General features: G+C 32.7%; 1 protein-coding gene and 1 long non-coding RNA gene across 6 annotated transcripts; one reads left to right on the top strand and one right to left on the bottom strand.

The window, feature by feature from the left end:
• The first annotated feature begins 1,200 nt into the window (after positions 1 to 1,200).
• On the top strand, positions 1,201 to 22,665 carry LOC131950998 (acyl-CoA (8-3)-desaturase). Of its 5 annotated transcripts, none has more exons than XM_059313231.1 (12): positions 1,201 to 1,390; positions 8,879 to 9,235; positions 9,596 to 9,742; positions 9,910 to 10,056; positions 11,552 to 11,653; positions 16,937 to 16,996; positions 17,186 to 17,312; positions 17,396 to 17,472; positions 17,575 to 17,672; positions 18,311 to 18,487; positions 18,705 to 18,830; positions 19,808 to 22,665. In XM_059313231.1, exons 2-12 carry the CDS (start codon positions 9,029 to 9,031, stop codon positions 19,875 to 19,877), a joined length of 1,338 nt encoding a protein of 445 aa, XP_059169214.1. In that variant the 5' UTR covers positions 1,201 to 1,390; positions 8,879 to 9,028; the 3' UTR covers positions 19,878 to 22,665. The 5 variants fall into 5 exon arrangements, with proteins under 5 accessions (XP_059169214.1, XP_059169213.1, XP_059169217.1 ...); XM_059313230.1 differs by lacking the exon at positions 11,552 to 11,653 and adding an exon at positions 14,051 to 14,152 and having other exon boundaries at positions 1,202 to 1,390; XM_059313234.1 differs by lacking the exons at positions 1,201 to 1,390; positions 11,552 to 11,653 and adding exons at positions 5,335 to 5,353; positions 14,051 to 14,152.
• LOC131950999 (uncharacterized) lies at positions 15,400 to 26,231 on the bottom strand. Its single transcript, XR_009388378.1, has 3 exons — positions 26,062 to 26,231; positions 19,630 to 19,699; positions 15,400 to 15,672 (listed from the first exon to the last, which is right to left on the bottom strand). It is a non-coding gene; the product is annotated as an uncharacterized LOC131950999 (long non-coding RNA).
• Positions 26,232 to 26,313: the final 82 nt, after the last annotated feature.

Below are 26,313 nucleotides of genomic sequence, written 5' to 3'. Positions count from 1 at the left end.
TTAAATAGATAAGCAATTTAAAAAAAAAAATACTTCTGTTTCTTCAAACATTATTATATTAGTACAATATAATATGCTATACAATTAAACATTATGTCAGTTTATATAAATTTAATTATAGTATGAAAACTCGCTATTCTCTCAACAGTGAAACAAAAATGGTGCACGGCTCAGCTACAAATAAAAGAAAAATAATTAAAATCTTTGAAATACTAGTGATTTCAAAAAGAATTTTTAAAAAAAATCGTTCTTTTCCTACAGATAATTTCATGACACAGCCCCCCCCCCCCCCCCCCCCGATGAGAGCACGGGTCCGCGCGTCCATTTTGTTCACCTTAACAATAATGAAATAATAAAAAATCCAGTCTACAGATACTCTGTTTATTATTTTTAAAAGCTCGGGGGCTCCTGTGACATGGGGGGGGGGGGGGAAAGGGGAAGAAGTGCGTGTACCTTGCCGTGGTTTAATGGTTGTTACATCACTGGCCTGCCTTAAAATGCCCCCCCCCCTCCGGATACGCCTCTTTGTAACGGTATTTTGTCACACATCAGGAACAGTGTTTCTTCCAGACTTTTTTCTCCGGGGGGGGGGGGGCACTTGAAATCTTCGGGGGGGGGGGGGGTAAACTTTCTTCGGGGGGGCGGACACTGTTAAAAGTATATATTTTCTATATAAATGATACAAATTTCATTTCGTTCGGGGGGGGGGGGGGGGCGGTAAAAATGTTTCGGGGGGGGCTTTGCCACCCCCCCCCCCCCGAAGAGATGCCTGGAAGAAACTCTGATCAGGAAACGAAACAGCCATCAAACATAAAAAGTGAAACTGTAATATAAAGTTGTACAGTTCCATAGACCCGTTGTCTTCTTTTCATATTTAACTAATTTTAAATAAGAAAATAAATGATCCAAAATAAACCGTTTTACAGCAGCATCACTTTATAATTTAAAAAAAAAAAGACAATTCTACTTTACTGCCTTTCAGAAATTTCAATACGGTAATTTTAAAATGTAGTTAACTTGTTTTTAAGCGTCAGTGTTAATGTAATTTTAAAAATTGGTGCATGTGTACCGACACTAACTTTACGTGAACGGGTCACGGACTACTGATACATGTTTCATAACTAGGTCCTTTGCATTTAGTTTACAAGAACCGTTTTCATTGGTTCGTTCAATCGCCTGACGACTCGACATTTCACCGGAACTGGCATGGTGATCGTGCAAGGGTTAAATTTTCTTCATAATACGTCACTATTCTCGTTCTCGGTCTTACCATTCGTTTGCACTGTGTACTTCCGATGCCGGTAATCGGAACTTTGTATTTTGTTTGTGTAAAGTCCCTACAAACTTGCCCACCTGAATAAATTTAGGATTGTTCTATTCTTTTAGTTAGGTAAGCATAATATATTTTTTAGTCTTTATAACAGACTCTAGCATGATATATTTTGCCTAGAGTTCTAGTCTAAACAAATTCTAGATTACATAACCGCACGCATTTTCATTAAAATAGCGCATATTCAAGTTTGTATTTTACTCCACTTGTCATCCAAATTTAAGCCTAGATTCTAGATCTAGATCTAGAATTTAGAGATCTAAATCTATTAGCCTACTAAATTTAACAAAATCTAGATTCTTCTAGATCTAGACTCTAGACATATTTGAGTGGCAATGTCACAGCACAGTCCTAACTGCTCTTACATAAGTTACATAACCGAAGATAACTAAACTAAACACTGAGACTAAACACTAAACACAAACTACACCGTTGAACTGTAACAGACTTGACTACACAGACTACACACTGGCCTGTTACAGTAGGCTAATGAGTAAATGATGATCTAGATCTAGATATAATAGATCTAGATTCTCTAGATCTAGATCTAGAATCTAGATCTAGATTCTATATCTAGATTGCAGTCTAGTCTAGTCAGTAACACTAACAAGTCACACTAACCTGCCTTACACTTACACTACTTCTAGATCTCTAGATCTGGATTCTAATAGTTCTAGATCATAGATCTAGAATCTAGACCTAGGACCTAGACCAAGAATCTAGTCTGTACAACTAACTGCTGGTCTAGATATAGATCTAGGTGATAGATTCTCAGTCTCTAGTCTACTTACTTGATTTTAACTAGATTCTAGTCTAGATCTAGATACTACTAGATCAGGGGTCGGCAACCTTTTCAGACGAAAGAGCCAAAAGTTACAATTTTCAAAATTTCCCAGCTGTTAAAGAGCCACTAACATTTTTATTTTAATATTATGACCTTTGATTATGATTAGGTATATATATATATATATATATATATATATATATATATATATATATATATATCAATGTATGTAGTATGTAAGTGCGTATGTGTCTGTTTGTCTTTTATTCATTACTACACCTTTTATCCGATCGCCATGAAACTTTAGGAAGATGTTGAGAATACTCATGGGGAGATATTTGCGAAAATAAAATATCAAATTCGCAAATAGAATAGCGAGTGTTTATTGTTTATATTTATTTAATCGTTCATTAACGAGTGTTGCAGACTATTATTTTTATTAGTTTCAAGAAGAAAATAAAATAATTTAATATTTTTCATATTTTTCTATGGAACTGAAGAGCCGCACCTCGACATCAAAGGAGCCGCATGCGGCTCGCGAGCCGCAGGTTGCCGACCCCTGTACTAGATAGATCTAGATCTCAATTCTAAATCTAGTTCTTCACTAGTCTACTACTTTACTAGATATCTAGATTAGATAATATATGATTATGCTACTCATTAATGGATTTTAGATCAAGAGTCTAGAGATTTAGTACAGAATCATACTGTTTACAGTTTAAAATGCATCTAGATCTAAAGATCTATAGATCTAGATTACATATAGACTAGGCCTAAGTAACTTAACACCTATTTTTAAAATTGCATTATTGGTGAATCATCTGACTTGTGTAGAATTTATGTAGAATCTAGATCTAGTAATAATATAGGATTATCAATACTCCTGAACAGCTTTTTTTCAAAGGCTGCTAATGCTATGCTTAACAATTTTACATTGCAACTGTTTGACTAGACTTAATAATTGACGTTAAAATACTGTTAGTAAAACTTCTTGACTGTGCTTGGTTTGTACCTATATAGTATATAGCCTATATGATTGATGCACTACCACTAGTAAATTAGTAATTAGTGTAGGCCTATCCATCAGCAATTAGTGCTAATGTTAAAAAAGATCTAAATATTGGTCACATTTTTTAAAAAATTTGTTGACTCAATACCTTTGGGGCTTTGAAACTATCCTTACTACTCACAGTTAATTTTAACTGAATATAGATCTAGTCATGATCAATAACACAGCACCCCTGTGTATTAGAGCAATTCATTGTTAGACTGAGAAAAATTCACTCTGTTATTAATTTAATTTAAAGTGATAAAAACCAGCATTAAAGACAGAAAAGGGTTAAAGGGTTGAATGTAAAAATATGTCATGCTGGAAACTTTACTCAAGTGTTTAAAAGCCTAAGTATGCTAATACAAAGTAATTATAAAAGCTTGTAAGGTAGGCGTGGTTTGTGGTTCATACTATGTATGTGACAGTGCTGCAACATTACCACCAGGTACTTTTTGCTTTACACAGTTTGTAATGTTACCTAAACTATTTTCACTTGATTATTGTGACAGACCAGCTCTTTAATTTCACTTAACAGCCTAGTCTTTCTTATTCTCTTTTGATAACAGTAAACCTGTCTTTCATTTTTGTTTTTAGTAATATGTTTAGTAGTATTTTGAATTTACAGCTGTCTTTCTTAACAGGGTTCCTTTCAGACATTTTTTCCAGGTGGGTAAGGGTGGAGCAGGCACTGGTTAGAGTAATCTATATGTTTTTCATATAGATTATACAATTATTCTGTTAGTGCTTTTTAATTTTGTAGGAACTCAAGCTCTTTTTTTGTTAATTGAGAGGTGTTAAATAACATTGAAAACCTGCTGATGGTGTTATATTTCATTTAACTTGGTTTATTTGGACTTGCATGTCGATTTATTTACTCATAGAAACAACCATAGCCCCGCCCATTACGCAGTAGCGTGACCTAGAGGGCTTCTTTTTATTTAGCAAAATGAAAAATCCCCACTCTGTATCGCGTCTATAAACGTGTCTTTACCCCAGCACGATGTGCTGTAGACCATAACATTCTTTAGGGTGGTTGATTCAATTATATTTAGGCTAATAAATTTGGATCGGCTTGACGCGTGACCTACTTTAAATCTGTCGTCTGGAATTATGTAATCGATTTCTCGGCCGTTCAGAACCAATGACACCTGCAATCATTTCAAGAAATTGAATTTCTTTTGAATATGTATTACCATTACCATAGTCATTATCCTTTTCATGTTCGTTTCTTTGTTAAAAACCAAATGTTACGTCAAATTAATTATCGAGTGGTACGTAACCAATCTAGTCGCAGATGGTAATGGATTGCTAAATCAATACTGATGTAATTCCTGACTAGCGGAGTAGATGAACTTAGCCTCCGTCTGTTGGTTTGATCATGCCAACGTTACATGGCCGCTGCGGCGTTTGTGTACTGACACCCGAGGGCTCCCTGCATATCGGCACGTTGCCGTATTTATACTTCGCCTATCGGTTAACCCTGAACTTGTCTAAAGGATAAGGCGCTTGGAGACGTGTCATGATCACACCACGCTACAGTTATTTGGCGATAATTTCGGTTCATGCCGTCTTGTTGTCAACTGCTAATTGAATTTTTGTCTTGATCTGTTTGACCTCTCGGAAGAGGTTACTGTTAGGTCCGTCATCGTGCATGCCACGTCATCCGTTGTATCATATATATAGCTATGTACGATGTGAAGAGAACTATAAGTGAAGTGTCTTATGGCTACACTGATGATTCTTTTAGCACCCAACCGGGCTAGATTCTACGCTCCCTACAGTTTGCAGAAGGTTGAAGAAAATTAGTGATTCTCACCCCCCCCCCCCCCGACTTTGGTGGTCCCTTAAATCATATAGTACTTCCTTATTTGAATGAACGTGCTGTTGTATTTCTTTTTCTTAGGAAATAAAGTGAGGGGGGGGGCAGAATGACAATGGCAATATCAGATCAATGTTCTTTAGATACGGCTGTCGCATAACAACGTATCCCTCTTTGAATGCGTAGGTCCATGTGTATTGGCTTGATAGTTTTTGGAAACCTGTTTAGGGTCCTATTCATTTATACAGTTGTATAAGAAGCTATTTGCATATTTTGTTTAAATGCGACTCCTTTATATTGATGTTAAGTTTAGTTATACTTAAAAAGGAGTGTAGTTGACACTTAGTCACCAAAAGTTGCGTGTTTTAAGTTTGTATTTTTTTGTGTAAAACATTAATTTGTCGAATTAAGACATGTACAGTAGTAGAAGGGTATAGATATAGGGGTCATGTTTTTCTGTATTCAAGCGTGTTACAGTTTTAGCTTTCTGTATTTCCTGAACCTACTTGTTAGGTAGAGGAAATGTCAGTCGCCTAAGATAAGTCCCTTTCCTGGTTTAAACCAATATGGACTTTGTATCGTGGTCTGAGTTAACGTGTTTTTCAGCCAGATTACTAGCTAGTTTCCCCGCTTATAGCCTCTGGGGAGGGGCGAACTAAGATATATAGTTTGACCTGTATCTGGCGTATAGTACTAGAATCTAGATCTATTTATAATTCTTATGCTTGCCTTTACCTAACTTTCGTGGCTCTGTTAACTCCATGTTTTCCTATTTGTTGTAGCTGTGTTGTTTGGTTTGATTTAACTAGCTTTAACGAGTTAAAATTGTATTCAATTCAACTTGACCGTAGATTTGCCGTTACGTTCCCATTTCTTGATCATGGAGAGGCACTAGAAATCTGGTAGCCTCAAATAACAGTTTGTGGTAATTCTTATAGGTGGCTTAGAAGTTCACCTTGAGCACACACACACACACGAGCACACACACACGTTTTTTTTCTTCTTCTAAATCTAAAATTAACTTGCCTAAACTTTAGCTTTGACTCTAAAGCTGAGAAACAGACCAAACTGCCTTTCTCATCTATTTGTAAATTATATTTTACATGGTTCTCTTTACCATAAGGTACGATCCGTGTTATCAGGTTAACTATCCTCGAATTGTGTCAGTTCTTTCAATATAAAGTTTACCTCAGGGCCTTCATCGGTCGAATATAACCAAATACGCGGATCTGTCAACAAGAGCATGATGTGTTGACCTGTGGGCTTTCAAGTGACAGATGCGGTGTGTGGAAACAAAATATACGTACGTGTACACAGCCTATATATACTTTAAAATATACCGCTTCTCCCGAGCCTCTCTTACTGATTGTTAGAGCTAAACACTGTTGTAAAACATAGCACCAAATCTAAACTGGGCTCTACCCGTGGCCCTAGGGGTTCAATTAAACTCTAATTGACTTAGACAGTTTGATACTTTGTAATCGCCATCTTCGATACGAATACTTAGCCATAACGCCCATAATAACCGTTAAACCAACTATACCTAACCTTAGTAAGAACGTATTAAAAGTTCAGCTAGTTTTTTTTTTACTAGTATGACAAAACGCATCTTTATTTTTATTCTAGTCCATCCCTGAACATAAACTTGACATTACCCATAACCCTAACAGCTGTACCGGCTGAAAAAAACCATTGACACCAGAGGCGTAGCCAGGTAGATCTATAGCCACTGCTGGCTCTCCAAGAGATAATTTTCGGGAAAGGGCGCTCCCTTTTCGGCGCCTTGTCCAAAGTCCTAGTACTAACATCATGGCCATTGTCTAGTTTTACGTCATCTTTTATCTGCGCACAGTAGAGCGCCAAGCAACAAAGCGCCCATTTGTCACCATCTCATTCCAATTGTAGCATTTTTACATTTGATTTGCGTATATACTGCTCATCGTCACTTCTATTTAAAGTAGGCCTATAACCGTAGTGGCTTCAGTGTTGCGTTTCGTTGCCTATTATTGGGCGGCTTATAAAAATTATATTGTTATCCTTGTGCTTTCTAACTCACTGCAAATCTGATGACCAAGATAAACTATCTACGTACCAATTACCATCTTCGCTCCTTTTTTTTAACCAAGAAGTTGACAGGCAACTTGCTGACTATAACATCCCTTAAATGCAGTTTTCTGGGCTTTCAGTAACTAATGAAGCTGTTCCTACAATCGTTTAAAACATAGCATACCATCAGTAAGAAAGCTTAGTGGTCAAGAACAACTCAGCCGAAAGTCAAAGTTCAATTTTAGATAAAAGTGCCGCTGGTGTTCCCGATCCTCAGATTGTGTTGGCACACAGAAAGACTTCCTAATACTAAAATGGTTGACTATTCCAGCATCTATCGAAATACTTTAAGAATGAAAGGACCGAAACCTAAAATATTTTCAATATAATAATACTCGGTATTGCCTTCAAAGGATGTTAACAGTCGTGCCTCTATACACCAACTTTAACAATATGGATATGTACCGATATGACGTAGTGGCCCGCCGAAGTCGTGCATAAAAAAGTAGTAGCAAATTGTGCTGTAGTGCTACACTACTTCACACAGCCGCTCTCATTTAAAACTAGGCCTATAAAACAAACATGAGTTTTTAAATCAGCGCCCAGGTGATGGCCGTTTTTATGTTCACAGAAAATTCTTTAAGGAAAGTCGGGAAATAACGATGTCTGCAGTCGAATTCTTTACTATTCCTCAGATCGGGGTTGCGTATGGATGAAGAAACTTCATCCTACAGTAGCACTAGTTTCACCATCCCTCCGTCTTTCCGGGAAATCCAGTGCACGATACTTCGTGACTTGAACCGTCCGCCTTGCTTTACATTGCTTGCCAAATTAAAAAAAAATCTACCTCCTTAATGTACAAAAGAATGCACGGATCGGGTTTCGAAATTTAATCTGCCTGCTAGCCACTGTTCACGTGGAAACTAACTGAAACCTTGTAGTGACGTGTTCTTTGTGGTGTGATAGCAAGCATAGGCCTACCAGACGGTAGTTAACTGTAGATATTTTTTTTTCTTTTTTTAATCTTGCTTTACAAGGTAACCAGGGTTTGCTTGTGCAAAACAACTACACAAGCTCTTTGAAAACTTTTTTAGAAATAATTTTAAAAATGTAATACTGTAGTTGAAAATTAAATCAAATTTCAAAGTCCATTTTAGAAAAAAAAATACCAGTACTTTAGGCCGTTGTGCAAGTACGCCTAAACCATGGGTGGGATGACGTACTTGTTTAATATAACACATATTTATATTATATAAAGTTGCAATAACAAAAGCTGGCCTCAGGCCATTACATTTATTGTAGGAACAAGGTGATTACCTGTGCTAAGCTTCACTGTTCTAAGATAATCACTGCTTTTCTAATTGTCTGTTTGCATTAAACATTGACCATAAGCCTCAGGTGTTGTAATAAAGTTAAGATTAAGGGTTTAACTTTCTAAGAAAGGAAATTACTGAAATGAAATCCTGGATAAGAATATTCAAATGAAACAACAGGTTTAATGAAGTACCAGCTGTTACATATTGTTGTATATCTTTTCACTGTTTAATGCAGCTCAGCCATTTGTGGCCTGTGTGTAAAATTCATTATGTATTACTTATTTGAGTGCTATTATTTTAATTTTTAAAAATACTACTACATAACTAAAATAGAGATGTACATTTTTAGGTGCAATTGTGGATGGAATTTGACACCATGGCTTAGTCATTATGTTAACTAACAGGAATATTCATCAAATGCAGAAACCTATATTGTCTTCAGTCATGAGTCAAGTTGCCATTTTTAGCTCCTGTGTTATAAGTCTGTATATAAAATGTTACTTTACCTCTGTTTTTTTTCTTTCCTTTTCAGGACTGCTGAAATTTTAAAGACTTTCAGCAATACCAGGAATGCTAAATTTTGTTCAAAGCTGAACAGTTGCCAGTTTGAAGAGGATTGAAATACTTTTAGTAGATCTCACCAATTCTAAGATATTTTCTTAGAAATAACCTGTGATTGAAAATGGGCAAAGGGGCTCAAGGTGAATCGAATGGAGTAGCAGTAAAAAGACAACTAGAAGAATTTACTTGGGATGTCGTAAAAGAAAAAAATACTAGGGAAGAAAAATGGTTAGTTATTGATGGTGAAGTGTATAATATTACACGTTGGGTTAACAGGCATCCAGGAGGACCAAAAGTTATTGGCCACTATGCTGGTCAAGACGCAACAGTAAGTAATGTATTTAAATTATGCTGGAGATTAATTTGCTTTTAAGAAAATAATTTTAGAATTGTTAGAATTCAGTTAAAAATTTCATGACATAGACTCAAGGTTTCCAGAGATGATATGATGATTACATAATTTAGTCAGCAAAAACTATTGCTAGATTTTTTTTTTTAATGCTCTAGTAATTCTGAATGTTTTGTTTTACATTTTTATTTTATTTTAATAAGAGCTTTTCGAAAGACTGATCCAAAAAAATTTCCTCTAAAGGACTCTTTTTTTTTCCAATACTCTACTCATTTGTTTGTAGTTTTAAAAATTTTCTTCTTCATACATTTTGTCTCACTATTATTTTGTTTCACACAGGATGCTTTCAGGGCTTTTCATAATGACCTGAATGCAGTAAAAAAGTATATGAAGCCAATTCATATTGGAAGTTTAAAGAAGTGTCAGATAGATGTTAAACCTGTTGAGCAAGAGTTTAGAGAGCTTAGGGAAACAGCCGAAAAGATGGTATGTTTTTTTTCTCTATGAATTTCAAGTTTATTATATTTACAACTATCCACATTTTTATTTTTAAAAAAATAATCACTAGCTACTCTCACTGATGTAACATGTTTAACTTTAAGGACATATTTTCTGCTGTTAACACTATTGTATTATTTTTTTCTATTTCACAGGGCCTGTTTAAGCCAAATTATCTCTTTTTCTTCCTGCACATGTTCCACATTTTGTTTTTAGACTGGGCAGCATGGGCTACTATGTACTATTTTGGTACCAGCTGGATTCCATATTTGATTTCACTAGCTTTGATTACTACTGTGGAGGTACGTTTCAATCATGTTTTTTTTTTTAAATAATTTAGTATGGTTTATTTTATTTTAAACAACTACCAACTGATTTTGGCTAAAGCAAGTTTTTCTCAAGTTTTTCAATGAGAAAGTGCTCTAGAGTTTTTTTCAGCACACTGATAGCTTATCTCAAATTTGGGACACTTGATTCACACAAGTAATCAAAATACAACTGAATTAAAACTTGGACAAAAAATTGATTGGCCATTCTAAACATACAAGAGTTATAGAAAAATGTCTTGCTTTTTATTACAAGCAGAATTTTAATGCAATTAAGTTTATAAGTGTATACTGTAATTACATTAAAAAATTGGTATTAAAGAAAGGGACTTTATTTAAAATAGACTTCGTTAAAAGATATCATATGATCATAAATGTTCTTGTTTTCTTCTTTTACTTTGATTCATTAAATGCTTTGAATTGTTTTCTTTAGGTTTAATGTAAACATTTTATTCTAGATTACTCAGCACTTTGGTCAACTATTACTGTTTACAATCTTTGCCTAATAATTTTTCTTCTTATTCCAGCTGGTATTTGCCTAGAGCATGATATTATAAAACCTAATTAAATGCTTCTTTGCCGCAGTGTACTGATCATTTATTCTGGCATGTTATTGCTGCTGGACTATGTAATTATATTTATAGAAACCTTTCTATTCAGAAGTTTAAAAAATATAGCATCCAATTGTAAGTTGGAACATTTAATAACCCTGTTTAGCCCCACTTAAATCAGGTGGCTAAGAATGCTTTGGTTAAAAGATTTTGTTGATTTGTGTTTACCAAGAAACAAAATGAAAAAGAAAGTAAATCCCAGCACGACCCCGATCCCTTAACAAGACCATCTTAACTATAACACATTAAGCTTATCACGTTAACTGCTACCTGTTTACTTGTACTTTTATACTCAAGAATTTAACCTAGAAACATCATTGTCATTGTTTTAACTCTTTGTTTAATTACAGGTATTTGTGAAATGATAAGTCTTTGTTTAAAAGCACGTTTATCTTTCAGTTTTGAAATTTGAGACGAGGTTTGACATACCTGCATTAAAGTTGACTTATTAGTTCACATTTTAGAGAAAACATTCAATATTTTGCTGTTATTATTTATTTTAAATGGTTAGGGGCACTTAACATAATGCTTCCATTCTATTCATTACTTTTGTGATTTATGTAAGATAATTCAACATTGAATTTTCCTAATTTGATAAATTATCTTATTTTTGTAAGAAATTATGGTAAAGTCATAATAAAACTATGCTGTTTGATTAAAATATTTTTTTAAAACATAAAGTACAGTGACAGTCCTGTTTTGTAGTAGTATTTAACTACTGTGAATTTTAGAAATGTCTATTTTATTAGACTTGTATATCTTTGAACAAGTAGTTAAATTAGTGTATATCTTAGGCTGAAATAGTTAACCCTAACTAATGAATATCTTTCATGTGTCTCCCATAAAACTTGTACCACAAGGCTCAGTGCAGCTGGCTTCAGCATGACTTTGGTCATTTGTCAGTGTTCAGAAAGACCAGGTTGAACCATGCCTTACATTACTTTGTTATGGGTATGATGGAGGTACAGTTTAATTTGAAGCCTACTCTTTGATTCTTTGGAAGTCTGCTCTTTTATTTCATCCTTGTCTACTGCCATTTCTTTGATCACCGTAATTGTGAGGACTTGGTCTTGACAATATTTTTACTGGCTGGTTGATTGAATCAAAACATTTCCTAAAACATCTCAAAAATGTCAAAGAAAAGGCTAATTGAAATGTTGTCAATACAAGCCCTGGTCATCATTCACATTGTCACGTGTTGTCTGTCACCATAGTATATCAGATATTATGCTTTATGTTCTAGGTATTACTGTCTGTATCAAAAGCTGCCATTTCATAAGCATAACAAATTGCACAGTTTCATTCCATTTAGCAAATGTAACAATGCGCACCTTTTTGCTAACATACCATTTTAATATTAAAACAACCTCACTTTTTAGAAGTGTGTGAATATTTTAAAAGTATTGCATGTTTTTTTTTAAAAATACCTGTTTCATGTATTATTTTTACAAATCACATAATTGTTTCAGTCAATTAAGTGTAGCAAACCAAAATATCCCCATCCTATGTTTAGAATTTTTGTTTTTGTCTTTTAATCACAATTTTCACGGACCAGTAATTCTTTTACTGTATGTATTGTTTATAATTTGGAGTTTACATGTTGTGTGTATGCGTTTTGATTTTTTGGACTGAAAATAGTTTAGTAATAAACCCTAGATTGCGGTATAGTTAAAGGGAATCTTTTTGAATGACAAGCATGAAGAATTATGCTTCTGATTTTGTGGAAACAACCATATATAAATATATTTAGTTACATGCATGCAAGTTTATTTTTCATGTAGGGATTAATTGTATTCATACCTTTTAGTTTCATAGACATACTAAACTTGGCATATTAAAAAAAATTATTTTTTCCCGTTACTTTATAAATTAACTAATTTCCTCCATAAGATATAAAAAAATAGTATTTTATTATATGACATGCCTTGCTAAATTTATTTTATGAGAATTCTATCAATGTTTACCTTCTCAGCACAATCAACATTCCACAAATACAGTCTTAAGAGTAGTTAAATTTGCTGATCCAAGCAGATTTTTTTTTGTAAAACATCAGTGTTTTCAATAAAATAAAAGATAGACTAGATTTGGTACAAAACAATTGTTTCTACTTATGGATAGTTTAGCAGTGGTTTTATAGCCCTCTTTAACTCAAATGAATTATCATCTGCTGTAGCTTGAATTAGGTTTGCTTAGAAATTCATTAATGTCAGTATGATGATTGATTAGTGCATGTGTTGTTTAAGCAGTTTCTATTGGCTAGGCATAGATTGTAGTTTAGACTGGTCACCTATAAAGAACCAGGGTATGCTAGGGTTTTGTGTGCATAGATTTTAGTTGCCTTGGTGTCTAATCAATTACATTATTTTTCTTTTAAATTGCAAATGATGGGTTTGAAATTTTTCTTTTTGTAGAAGGCTATTCCCCCCTTAAACTTCTTGCCATTCCTTTTTTTAACATATAAAACTTTGAATAAGTAGCCTATACAAATTCAGCAAGTCAAATTTGACATTCTGCAACTTTCAACCACACTGTAATTTTGTAAAGACATCAATAAAGTTTGGTTCCCATTAACATAAAAAGATTTTTAAAATGAGTGTTGTTTGTCCTTGACTTGCCGTGTGTGGTGTTGCTTTTTCCTATTTTCTAGCCTGCACACCATATAAAATCTGCCCCTGCACATTATCATGCCTTTGTCTACTATACAACATGAAGCCATTCTGTACCATGCTGACTAATGAGCTGTGATACAGTATTGGTTTTATGGTGGCAGCTTTTATATCACTGTAGTTTGCTACTAATTAACCGTATATTGTATTTTGCATGGGAAAATCATCTAGCAACGTATCAACAAAAACTCAGACCAATAACATCAACTTCCTCATGCGCTAATTCTCATTTGTTCTAATGATTGCTCAGACAATGTTTTCATCTGTTAGGTGCCTAAGCGTGAAGACAATGTCAAAATACAGATGCAGACTTCTGAGAGCAAGCTATACAGGAAAATAAGAATTTTAGGATCTTTTTCTCCACTTTCTTTTTAGTTCCTAAAGTTAGTTTTCCTGTGTAGTTCATACCTCTGTGTGATAAACATGCTTCATTCTGGCTCTGATACAAGTTTTTGGGTGCACAGCTCAACTTGTCTTGCATGAAGCAGGTTTTTCTTTCCTCAGTAAATACTTCTGATGTCCTAAAGACATTGCTTTCAGCTACTTGAGAACAGACCGCCACCACTGATAATTCCCAGTGCGATGAGTGCCGTATATGCTAGGACAAGAGCAACAACTTGCTAAGCCGCCATGACCTGTTCTGTAGCTATATGTAAATCAGATTTTTGGCCATTTTGTCTCTTCCTCGTCTAGGCTCAGACGGGCTGGATTCAACACGACTTTGGCCATTTGTCAGTGTTCAAAAACTCTAAGTGGAATCATGTCTTGCACTATTTTTCTGTCGGGATAATCAAGGTAATGGAAAAAGTTACCAGGTGCCCAAAAGTTTGTCTGTGCCCTCTCTTCCTGCATGCTTCCCTGTCCTCTAATGCATGTTTTATGTTCCCCTTTTTAGAACATGATCAATAGATTATATGACTAGTAAAATATTGCTATAAATAAAGCTTAACAAGTTTTGAATTCACATTATATAATTGATGTGTATTTAATATCTTTAATTACATCTCTTACTGATTATCTTGAAAAATAACGGACTATAGGAAAACATTTTTTGTTTGGATGTTATGAGCACATTTATAAACTTTATTTTAATTTGCATTTGTTGTATGCTTATTTGCTGCTTTTTTATGGCTAGTTCCCATGCTACAACATTAATTGAGGGCTATTTAAATAAACCACAACAATTTTATTCAAACATTCATGCAAAACAAAATTATATAATATTGACAGTTATAGGTTATAGTCATCGAATTATGTGCTAAATACTTACATGACATTTATTAACTGCAGTCATTATCACAGCCATTAGTTATATAATATTCAGTCTTATTGAGGCATGAACCATAGTTACATGTATAGTTTTATATTGCATGTTCTATAACACATTAATCGTAATTGCAATATTTCATTCTTATAAACAAAATATTGAAGCAAGGTGATAGTGCATTTGTTTACTTGATTCAAAGGGTATTTGACATTAAATGATTTTTCTTCTAATAGAAAATCTATTGAAATTTGTTTTAAATAAGATTGTTGTTCTCAAATTGCAACATGGTTTGCAAGTTTATAATTAAGCAATGAGGAAAGGTTTGAAATTATATTTTTTCTTTAATATTAAAAGGGCTGATACAGTAAAATTATATATTGAGTAAGCTTTTAAGACTGTCAAACTTTTTTCTTGATAAAGTTTAAGTTGTATAGAACCCAAATTGCTGAAATTACCATTTGTTTAATAAACAATAAACATTGTATGTATATGTGTGTATACAGAATATATGTAATTCAATTAAGTCAATCAGACAATTTTATATTTTAAATATTTAAAAACTGATTTATTTTATTAAATTGGTAACTTTATATGCTGCATATTAGTATAATCTTTATTCTTAAGATACTAGTTACCAGATTGTATTATTGGAATTGGGTAAATAGTAATTGTGACGTCAAGTATAAAAAATAGATATTATTTTATTTATTAATCATTATTATAGCAGAAGTCTGTTATAGCAGTCTGTCTTTAAAACATCACAGCAATTTGGGTTTCGCTATTGTAGATTTGGATTTAAAGGGTTTTCAATATTTTTTTTCACATTTGATAAAATATGGACCACATTTTTGGGTTTAAATGGTTATAATTTTTCTTTTTAGCAATTTAAAAAATCTTTGGCGGATCTTATTAATTTTTTTTTTTTACTAAATTACGTATTTGGCTGATGAATTATACACTTGTTTCTGTGACCTCAACATTGCAAAGGATAGTTATCTTTGTTTATTTTGCTCTCATCAGCACATGATACCATATCAGAAAAGGCTCTCTGTGGATAATATAGATAGAAGATTTAAGAAAAACAAAAACAAAGTGCTTTTAATACAATTTATGAGGCTTATAACTGTTTGGTTCTTATTGTTTATCTCTACACAATAGTAGTGGTTATTTGTGTTGAAAGCTTGTATAGACAGTGTAAAAAACTGCACTTAACAGATAATTTTAGTAATCAATGTTTCCCTATGTATGCTGGCATTGTTCAGCATTTTCATTTCTCTTGGGTAATCTTTGACCAGGATTGCTCAAGGGTCATCTTCACTACAAATCATTGTCTCAACGTCTATAATAAATTTAAAACTGCATGACTATTTTATTTTTTAATGTTTAGTTTAAAAGTATAGGATAGTTTTTTTTTAAAGAAATGGAAAGTTAAATGATTATATATAAAAAATAAAGAATCATCCTAAATCACTGGGGAATACTGAGTTCAATGTACTTTTTAATATTTGTGTCCCAATAACAGAAGTAGAGATAAAAAGTGAAGATAACATATCAAACTAGGGAATTTAGATTACTTATCTTAGATCTTACAGCTTATCTTAGATCTTAACTTTAACTGACACACTCAAGGTACAGATAAAATAACTTTACAATGATAAAATGTAACATTCAATGACAAGTAGTGACTCAAATGAATATACAGAATTAATAAGTTAAATCCAAAATTTAAATTAAATTGCTGAGTCTTCATTATCAAATGTCCTTTTAAGATTTTAAACATTCTTAAGTGCAGCTCCTTAAAAGGTTAAATAATGACACTTTATCTACTTGTTATGGCACACATCATTCCAGTTTTAAACATTATTTCATTTATGATCTTTTATAGTTTTAGTACTTACAGCACCTGTGTTAATAAAATCACTAATAGTTAATTAAAATAAGCTTATTTAATTTGACTGGTCTTGTGTTTATGTAATCCTTGTGTGTAATAAAGAAATTGTGCAGCAACAGGCATTGATCTTAACCTATCATCACCATCTGTGTTATCACCTTCATCATCTATCTTTGCATGTTCTTTATTTTTCAACCTGTCAGACTTTTAATGGCTTATGTTTTAGACTTCTGTTAAACCTTTATTTTATGTAGTTTTTGGAATCACTTTTTTTTAAAAAATAATTAATGATAAGATAAATATTTTAATATAAAATAATCCTGAATTAAAGAAAAAAAATATTTTTTAAAGCTATCATTTGTATCAAGTAAAAATAATTTATTGTTTTGTTTGCATACATATTTTAACTTCTTTACTCTAGGGTGCTTCTCCATCATGGTGGAATCACATGCATTATCAGCACCATGCAAAGCCTAATGTGGTAAGTGTCAGCGTTTACATACATATTTAATATACTGACTAAAAATATAAACTTGTTTATTTCCAATTTTCCATCAGTATAATTTAAAAATAATTTTTTGGAGTATCGGTATTTTTAGTTGAGACTTTTACAAGTCAATAGCTATAAATGTAAGAAAGTGTAAAAAGGTAAATGCTTTTTTATTCGCAGATGGGCAAAGATCCTGATGTTCGTATTGAAGCTTTGTTTGTTGTTGGAGACAAAATGCCTGTACAAATGGCCAAAAAATACAAGAAAAGCATGCCTTATAATTGGCAGAATTATTATTTCTTTCTTCGTAAGTTTTAAAACTGCTAGCATTTTAACCCATTTAGAGTAATTTTATCATTAGTTAAATGTAATCTTTTCTTATTTTTACAGTTGGACCACCACTTCTATTCCCAGTATATTTCCAGGTTCTGTTGTTTAAATATATATTTTCCAGGAAGGCATGGATGGTAAGTAATATATTTATTGACAAGCCTTTTCCTTCTAAATAGTTTTAATTTTGTTGGGCTAACAATCAGTTGGTAAATGAACAAATGTATTTTTCATAACAGGATCTTCTAATGGTGATGATTTTCTTTGCAAAATTTTTCTACTTGTATACACCAATGCTGGGACTTGGACATGCCATAGCTTTCTACTTTACATTCAGGTTAGAAAATCCATTTTAGTTTTAAACTTTACTATTCAGTTCCACTGTCCTGTTCCACTTTATCATACAGTTAGTATCTATATATATAATTCTCTTCTTGGATACCCTAGAAAACACCAAGCTGTAAGCTTCTCTAAGCATATCCCTACCACCACCACATGGTCTGGTGAGCTGTGGTTCACGCTAAATGTTTACAATCGTAGAGCCGGGTTTAGTGACGGCTATTAGTATTAGGGGCAGATAATTTAGTTTGAAACTATTTTAAACTTAGGTGAGGTAACTAAGAGGAGGCTGCTTTCATGGGGGGGGGGGGGGTAGGAGTTGGGGGAAAGGAGGGGGGGGGGTTATCGTCCTCAACGACCTACTGATAGTGTTTTAAAGCAAATATTTTCAGTGGCAGCATTGGTACTGTTGAATTCACAAATTATGAATTACTGAAAAGAAAAAAAGAAAACTAAATAGCGGGGTATGATACGCCGCGGGTCAGCTCGTTTAACTTTATTTGCCATTTAAATGGCGCACAAAAAATATATAACTTTTAACATGCCACTCAAATATACTTGCTTTGTTTGATGATAATTTTTTTTAAAGAGTTAAATCTGTTTTGTGTCATAAGCAATCTATCACTCTTTTTACAGATGTTTAGAAAGCCATTGGTTCACCTGGGTTGCCCAGTCAAACCATATCCCTATGGAGATTGATCACGATACTGCTTTGCCATGGTTGCCCTTACAGCTTCAGGCTACATGTAATGTAGAGCAAAGTTTTTTCAATGACTGGTTCACAGGGCATCTCAATTTTCAAATAGAGCATCAGTGAGTTGGGCATTTATGTAAACTATTTTACGTCAGTTTTGTTTTTCAACCTAAACTTTCAATTATGTAGTTTTTACAAAAGATGCAAGTCGTTAATATGCTATATTTTTGGATAAAATATAACTTGTTAAAAAAAAAAATTGTAGATTAACTCTCTTTTAAGCTAAAAATAATTTTAAAAAATTTACAACTCAATAATTAAGATATATTCTTACAGTTTATTTCCCACAATGCCAAGACATAACCTGGTTAAGATTGCTCCCCTGGTAAAGTCACTGTGTGAAAAACATGGAGTCTCTTATCAAGTCAAACCTTTGGGTACTGCTTTTGCTGATATAGTAAGGTAAGAAAAGTGGTTAGATGCAACCTGGCAACTATCTCTAAATAAATCTTGTTCATTCATGTTGTGTCCTGACAAAATGTACTTCTTCAGCTCATTGCTTTATGGAAACACTTTAGTTGATTTGTTTTGTTAAATGTGCATTGAGCCATTGGTTTCCAAACCTTTAATTGAAGCTCATTTTTTAAATATGTAGTTGGGCTTTCCCTCCTTCATTTGGTTATAAACATTGTGGTGGGAGGGAGGTTAAGGTAAAAGTAAATAAAATTCCCTTTCAAACCTGTTTCTATGACCTTGGCATATGAAGGGATACTTTGGGTCAGCATATGCCCAGCTGCTTTTACTCTTTCTAAGGTGAGTCAGGTAACCATCAGAGCTGGGTGGTAGCAAGGACGATCCATTGATATGAACCTGAATTCAAACTCAAGACTTTGGGGGTTAGCAGTGTCACATAGGTTGAGGTGGTTTGATGCAAATAGATCATAATTCAATTAATAACTAGATAATCTATTTTATAATTTTAGGCAGATTGATGCATAGGCCAAGTATAGTGATATATATAGGTAAAATCAAATGTGATGATAAAAGTAAAGATTGGTGTAGGTGAAAAGTATCACTTTTCTGTGATCTTGGTATATGGTGTAGGTGAGGATTTCTGTATGATGTTCTTTCAGAAAGATTTACCTACCACATATTCATGTTTAATGATTAATGAGTTTAAAACAGTTAATTTTTTTAAAAAAATATTTTTTAGTAAGTTTTAATTAGGAAGTAGTCACTTTCAAAAATATTTTATGCTTACTTGACACTGACCTATGGCCTTTTGGAAGCCCACGTTAAGCTCTAAAAATGTTCCTGGAACACAGCTGGCACTGAATAAAACTAAATCATGATAACAAGAAACTTTTAATCAGCTTATTAACTTAGGAAAGTTTTCAACATAATATTGCAAAACAATATGCCTTTTTTTTTCCATCTAGATCTCTCAAGCACTCAGGAGAACTCTGGTATTCCACGTATCAAGCTTACCATGAGGCTGTAGCTTCCTGATTGCAACACTGAAGCATATTTCTATACATATTTTTGCTAGTTTAAAAAAAAATATGCATATAGTCAATGCACGCAAAGGAATACTTAATATTTTAATTAGTTAACTGAATACCGATGCCTTGAGAAAAATAGGCCAATAACTAAAACAGATTTCTTTTGTTACATTTCACTAGCAGTTTTATAAGTTTATTGTATAGTCAGCAGCTTTTTAATGCAGGAAAATTTATTTACCTTCAGTTTTAACAGATAAAAATTTTGGAAAACTGATCATTAAGAAATGCTGTATATTTCAACATAAAATCTACATAATCCATGTAAAATATATTTTGTGTGAATAAATGCTGTTAGTTGTTACAAGGAAATTTTTCTACAGTACATTCTTACTACTTACTTTAATGGGAGACACCCCCAATCCTCTCTAGCTAGTATTAGTGAAATTAAACTGCTAAATACACTTCATTTTTCTGTGTAAATTAAATTACTTTTTTTGAAAGTCACAAATAAAATTGTTTATTTGTGCAAACACATTTTTGGCTGTTATGATTTTCTATTTATTCAATCAGGAATGTCTCCAACTGTTGGTAAAATTTAACAAGTCATTATTTATTCAAGGAATAAAAAAGTTATTTTTAAAAAAAATGAACAAACCAATTGTCATGGTTGAATGTTGCTAGTTCTAGCTTTTGTGTGTCTTTTCAGAGTTGTAAAGGGGAAAGAATATATATACAACTGCATGTAATTTATTTACTTTGAAAACTAAAATTTCATTTTTTAAATTAAAAATAAAATAATGGTTAGAAAATTTTACCACTTATTAAAAGTAAAAAAAAAGTGTAATGTTTGTAGGAGTATAGGCTTAAAGAATAAAAAGAAATAAAGTGAAAATGTTTGCAAATTAAGCCTGCTTCAGTTGCAAATATGATTTATTTTTCATTATTGGATATCACAAGACATTTTTCTTAGTTACTTCTGTAGGCTTTTCAAAGACTTGTTTTAAAAGATTTTTTTTCTTGTTAGGGGTATTTGTGGTATTTCTTTTATGCACACTTTTTTTTTTCAGATGAATTGTCTTTTTTTTTGTTCTTTGTAATGCCCTAAATTGTCTTTGCTTATTAATCTTTTTTGTTTCATTTTAAATTTATTTTTGTTTTTTTACATATTGGTAAAGTAAATAAAATAAAAAATAGAATTAGTAATTATCAGTTGTTATTCTTGCTTCCATGTATAGCTTGTCATAACTGAACAAATAAACCCATTTGAGGCTGATTTTTCTTTTGTTGAAAAAATTGGACTGCTGTTTCTTAAGCTACACAATTTTTAGATTTATAATCAAAGGCAAATTAAAAAGATTTGGAAGCCTTCAGACTGCTATATTGAAACAATAACCAATCGCGTTTTGAAATAGGTAAAATAAAATCTTATGCGTGGACTTGCTTTATATAAAAATAAGTTAAAAATACCTAATAGGTGTCTCCCATTAAACAATAAGGTACCAGTAATTTATGTTTTTCTAGCTTTAAGATACAGCTAACTTAAGTCACCAAGATGATCATGCAAGTAAATCAAGTGAATTTATTAAATACAATAATAATTCAACTCTGTATGCTTAGATATTGGTTTGCTGCGTTGAGATCATGTTAATTAAAATCTATTTTAAAGTACAATGTTGGTTTTTTTTTCAATTCTAAATGTGAAAATACTTTTTAGCAATTAGTTTCATTTATCTTTTTTTTTAAAATGTAATGTGTCTTATTCAAGATAATAGTTGCATTTTATAAATTAAAAGTTTAATGATACTTTTGCTTTTTCCATTGTTTATTTTAAATGTTAGTTCATTCAATTTTATTTTTTTCCCCCTGGAAATAGTCTTAATTTTGGATTTTTATTTTTAAAGTGGCCTGGAAGTAAGTAAATGCTTTGAAAATGTACATAAAAACTGCTAAATTTTTTGACAAGATTTTTTTTCCCTTCTATATTTAAAAAAATGACATTAACATTTTTCAAAGCAGATCTTTTCTAAGACAAAGATTAAAATGATGTAAGATCAGGCCATAGATCTCATAAATATCAGGTGGTCACTACTTTCATACCTTTTTGTTCTTTGCTTTGAAGTATTTTTTTTTAAACTCATAACCTGCTAATTGGTGCAGTACTACAAAGCACTTAACGTTTGTATACTTAGGTTAATTTCTGTTTATAAGCAGAAGACTTAGATCTATGTATGGCGTTTATTTTAAAAACCATTATATATTTTATTGGCTTTGATTTTTGAAAATTTTCAAAACGAAACCAAATACAATAGGCTTTTTGATTAATAATACTGTTGTCACATTAATTCAATGAGAGTTATTTCTATTTTTAGTGTTGTAAATTGTGAAGAAATTGTTTACAGCATATATTTGTTCTTTAACTTGAAATTTACTTGATACATATGGTTTCAATAATTTACTACACAGCAAAGCACAATTTTTATATTTGATATGCAAGCCATGCGAGACAAGGTGTGAAGAAAAAATTCAGAATGTAGTAGGTAAAAATCAAAAGAAAACAATCAAAGTAATTATAAATTAAATAATTATAGAACTTTTTTGTCAGAATGTCTAAAATATATAAGCTCAAATTCTAAAACTAGGATCAGTTTTTAAAAAAACCAATTTATTGTGTGCATCTTTCAAATTTTATACTTTTAGCTATGTAATAATTTGTAATCAATTCAAATAAAGTATCGCAATAAGTGAATAAAAAGAAATTCATGTTTTTCTGTAATAAAGTATATTTTGATTGTGAAGTTATTTTGAATATTTTCTTAAAACCATAGGTTCACATTTATTGGGCAGAAAACTTTTCAAGTATTGTCAATGGGTCATTCATAAAATGTCCACAAATCAAGAGGTTGCAGGGGGGGGGGGGGTCTACTCTTATCTTTCATTGGGAACTGTTTATATATAATTTGCAGTTCTTTAAAAAAAATTGTTGCAAAAGTTTGAATTATATTACAGTAAAGGGGGGGGGGGGGGGTTATGTGATGTGTAGTCATGGGGAGGTTAGTAGAAAATACCTCTCAAATAGCAACAATCTTGATGAATAGACCCACCACTTATGTATACTTAAGATAGTTATTGGCTTTTAACATCTACTGCTTAGTTACCCTGTAATCAAAATATATTTTCAAGTACTTTTGCAGCTCAACACATAAGACAAAAGTGTATAACTAAGATAACAAATCCTGGTTTAATGTATTAAGTTTCAACATAACATAAATAAAAGTACTTAATCTATTGTAAAAACTACTTAGTCACTCTTATTTAAACATTTAAAATATCTTTTTATAAAGTAACAGTTCATTCTTATTTTGATTACTTATCAGCCTGCCATTAACATACATCCTCATCCTAAAGAATGTATAATCATAGGCCTAAAAATGCAGTCAGGTCATGTGCCAACATTAAATGTATTACTGCTTTGGTGCTATAGATCCATCTACACCAGGGGTCGGCAACCTGCGGCTCGCGAGCCGCATGCGGCTCTTTTGATATCAAGATGCGGCTCTCCAGCTCCTTGCACAAATACTAATAATCTTAATAAAAAAATAAAATATTTGAATTAAAAAAATGTTAGTGGCTCTTTAAAACCAGGGAAATTTTGAAAATTGTAACTTTTGGCTCTTCCGCTTCAAAAGGTTGCCGACCCCTGATCTACACAATTCTCGTTTCTGTTTAATCTTAATAGGGCATCTTAATGCACATTACATATAAATATTGTGTTCTTGTTAATTATTACATCTTAGTTTAAATTGGCCATCAAAACTTTTTTTTTGTCATTTTTTATTTAATCAAATCTAAAATTGATTTAAAAATAACTGTTTATATTAGTTATAGTAACAGATTTGCAGTACAATATTTCACTTTACTAGAATTTTGTATTTTAAATATTGTATATATGTTGGCTTATGTCCTCATATAATTATGATTAAATCACTTAAACTTTCATGTGAGATTAATCTTTATATTTGAATACTTTATGCTAGAAATAAAGGCTATAAACTTTATGATTTCTGGTGCATATTTCTTAATAAAGTACTTTAATGATCAGAAAACATTAACAGGTATCTTTTTAGGTGACCTGGAACATCCAGGGCTCCATGTGAGCACTAGGGTGCCTACATTAGTTTTAAACAGTATGGTACTATAGACGGGGGGGGGGGGGGTACGGGCCACACCATGTGACACCATGGCAAAAATACAAATATATATATATATATATATATATATATATATATATATATATATATATATATAAAGATCATTCCTGTTAAAAAGATGATCAATTAGAGTTAAAAAGTCTTTTAAGAGCAAAATCGACAGATCCTGTTAAAAGTAGGGGGGGGGGTGACACCATGATGTTAACCTGTAAACTGTATAGAAAACAATACTACATCCAGCTGTATATATAACAAAATATAGATGAAGATTGTTTGAGGGCATGTAAAATATAGATGTTTTTCTGGGGGGGGGGGGGGGAATCACACCATTAGGTGCCGCATCGGGTGACATACGACCTAGCGACGCCACTGACAATAGGGACACTGCTGCACACTACATTTGGTTACTCAACTGAACCATGAGCGTTACCCGACATTGATGGTAACGCATTGATGTAATCATCTTAAAATATTGTTTCACCCTAGTGCAGGGGTCTCCAAACTTTTCATTACGAGGGCCGCATTAACTATCAAATTTCAGTTCGGGGGCCAGTTTCTTCAAGGCATGTCTTTGATTTTTCTGGGCAAAGTTCCTCAGCCATCACCAACAAACGTTTTTTTCCGTGGACAAAAAGATCTCAGCGGGCCGGATGAGAGGACTTCGCGGGCCGCATCCGGCCCGTGGGCCGTAGTTTGGAGACCCCTGCCCTAGTGCAACGCTAAGGAAGAGTAAGCTAGTAATAAATAATATAAAACACATTTACATAAGCAATTATATGGCTATACATACTGTACAGATTATTTGTATGGTTTCCTAGTGAATATAAAAATACATTCTCAAAAATGTGTGTATTATATGTTTTCTATTAATGTATATATATATATATATATATATATATATATATATATATATATATATATATATATATATATATATATATATATATATATATATGTTACGGTCAAAGCCCGAAGTGCGGCCAAAGCCCGCATTGGCCGGCTCTCTTGGCCAAAGCCCGAAGAACTTATTAGCACTAAGAGTGTATTTAGTACATTGGCCGGTCAATGCGCGCACTGGCCGGGATTTCACGGCCAATGTTCAATCTAGACTAAGTTGTGATCGCGTTTTCATTATTCTGGTTGAGGTTTCATTGTGAGTAACGTATTGTTTAGCTCTTGTTTATATAGCATTCTATATGCAATGCGACATGGACCAAAAAGGCCGTCAGACCATGAGACCGACATAGCAGATGGCTAACAAAAGAAAAAAATGTAAATCCATGTTAGTTTCCATATATGGGCTGTAACTGTGACAGCCTCCTACATAATGACGAGGTGAGACAATCATCAAAGAGCAAAATCAAAGACAGTCGGCGTCACCGACCACGTGCAACAAAACTCTTGTTGCCCGTGGTCGGTGACGCCGACTGTCTTTGATTTTGCTCTTTGATGAACTTTTATGGCATTTAGAAGTACATAGAAATCTGGTTTCTGACGCCCACGCCAACTCAAGTCGCTTGAAGGTAGCATCGGACGCGGCAAACTCTTTTCAACTTGTTGTAACAAGTGATAATATTGATTGATTGAGCCAATAAAAAATTTGAATGTTTCTGTCATTTACTTTAATTAATAATCAATAAAGACTTAATTTCATGATCCTTACGGTATTTAAAAAAACCCACAAAAATCTGCTCATGATCTTCTAATTCGGACTTTGGCCGGTCGTCCCTAGCCAAATGATCTTCTAATTCAGACTTTGGCACTATTTTTACCAACAAAAATCGAAGGATTTGAATTGGAACGGTGAACAGATAACTCTTTCAATACTTAGAAAAGAAATCATTTGTTTTAACGCTTAATGTACGATTTCACTACCCAGTTTTGCTAAGAAATGACGCGACTAGTTCTTTGTACGATTCTTACGATTCTCTCAACTTCAATGTGAGAGATCAGATACTTTTACTTGATTGCATGACATCTTACCTGGATCACTGCATTAAAAAGAAATAAATATCACGGATTCTTGTAATGTATCGCTATCCGATCAGTAAAATAACCACACTATTTGCCAAAATTTTAAGAGAGAAGAGAATTATATATTGTAATGAATAAATCACTTTTTGATTGCTTTTTTTATAACAATTTGTTCAACCTAACTGATAATTTAAAATTGTAATATACTATTATCGAAATTGTTCTAAAGACACGACCAAAAGTAGACCAAATAAGCTTGCA

This window comes from Physella acuta, unplaced genomic scaffold, assembly GCF_028476545.2.
Source record: "Physella acuta isolate Inbredline_101_S28 unplaced genomic scaffold, ASM2847654v3 ptg000793l, whole genome shotgun sequence".
NCBI lineage: Eukaryota > Metazoa > Mollusca > Gastropoda > Physidae > Physella > Physella acuta.
The sequence above is the reverse complement of the archived record's forward strand: the minus strand, read 5'-3'. Positions and strand labels throughout refer to the sequence as shown.

Excerpts from the sequence above, each read along its gene's own strand:
- LOC131950998 (XM_059313231.1), top strand. The coding sequence starts at position 9,029 with ATGGGCAAAGGGGCTCAAGGTGAATCGAATGGAGTAGCAGTAAAAAGA. Across the intron at positions 11,654-16,936 it reads TTGTTATGGGTATGATGGAG|GGTGCTTCTCCATCATGGTG; the intron begins GTACAGTTTAAT and ends TCTTTACTCTAG. Across the intron at positions 18,831-19,807 it reads GCTTTTGCTGATATAGTAAG|ATCTCTCAAGCACTCAGGAG; the intron begins GTAAGAAAAGTG and ends TTTTCCATCTAG.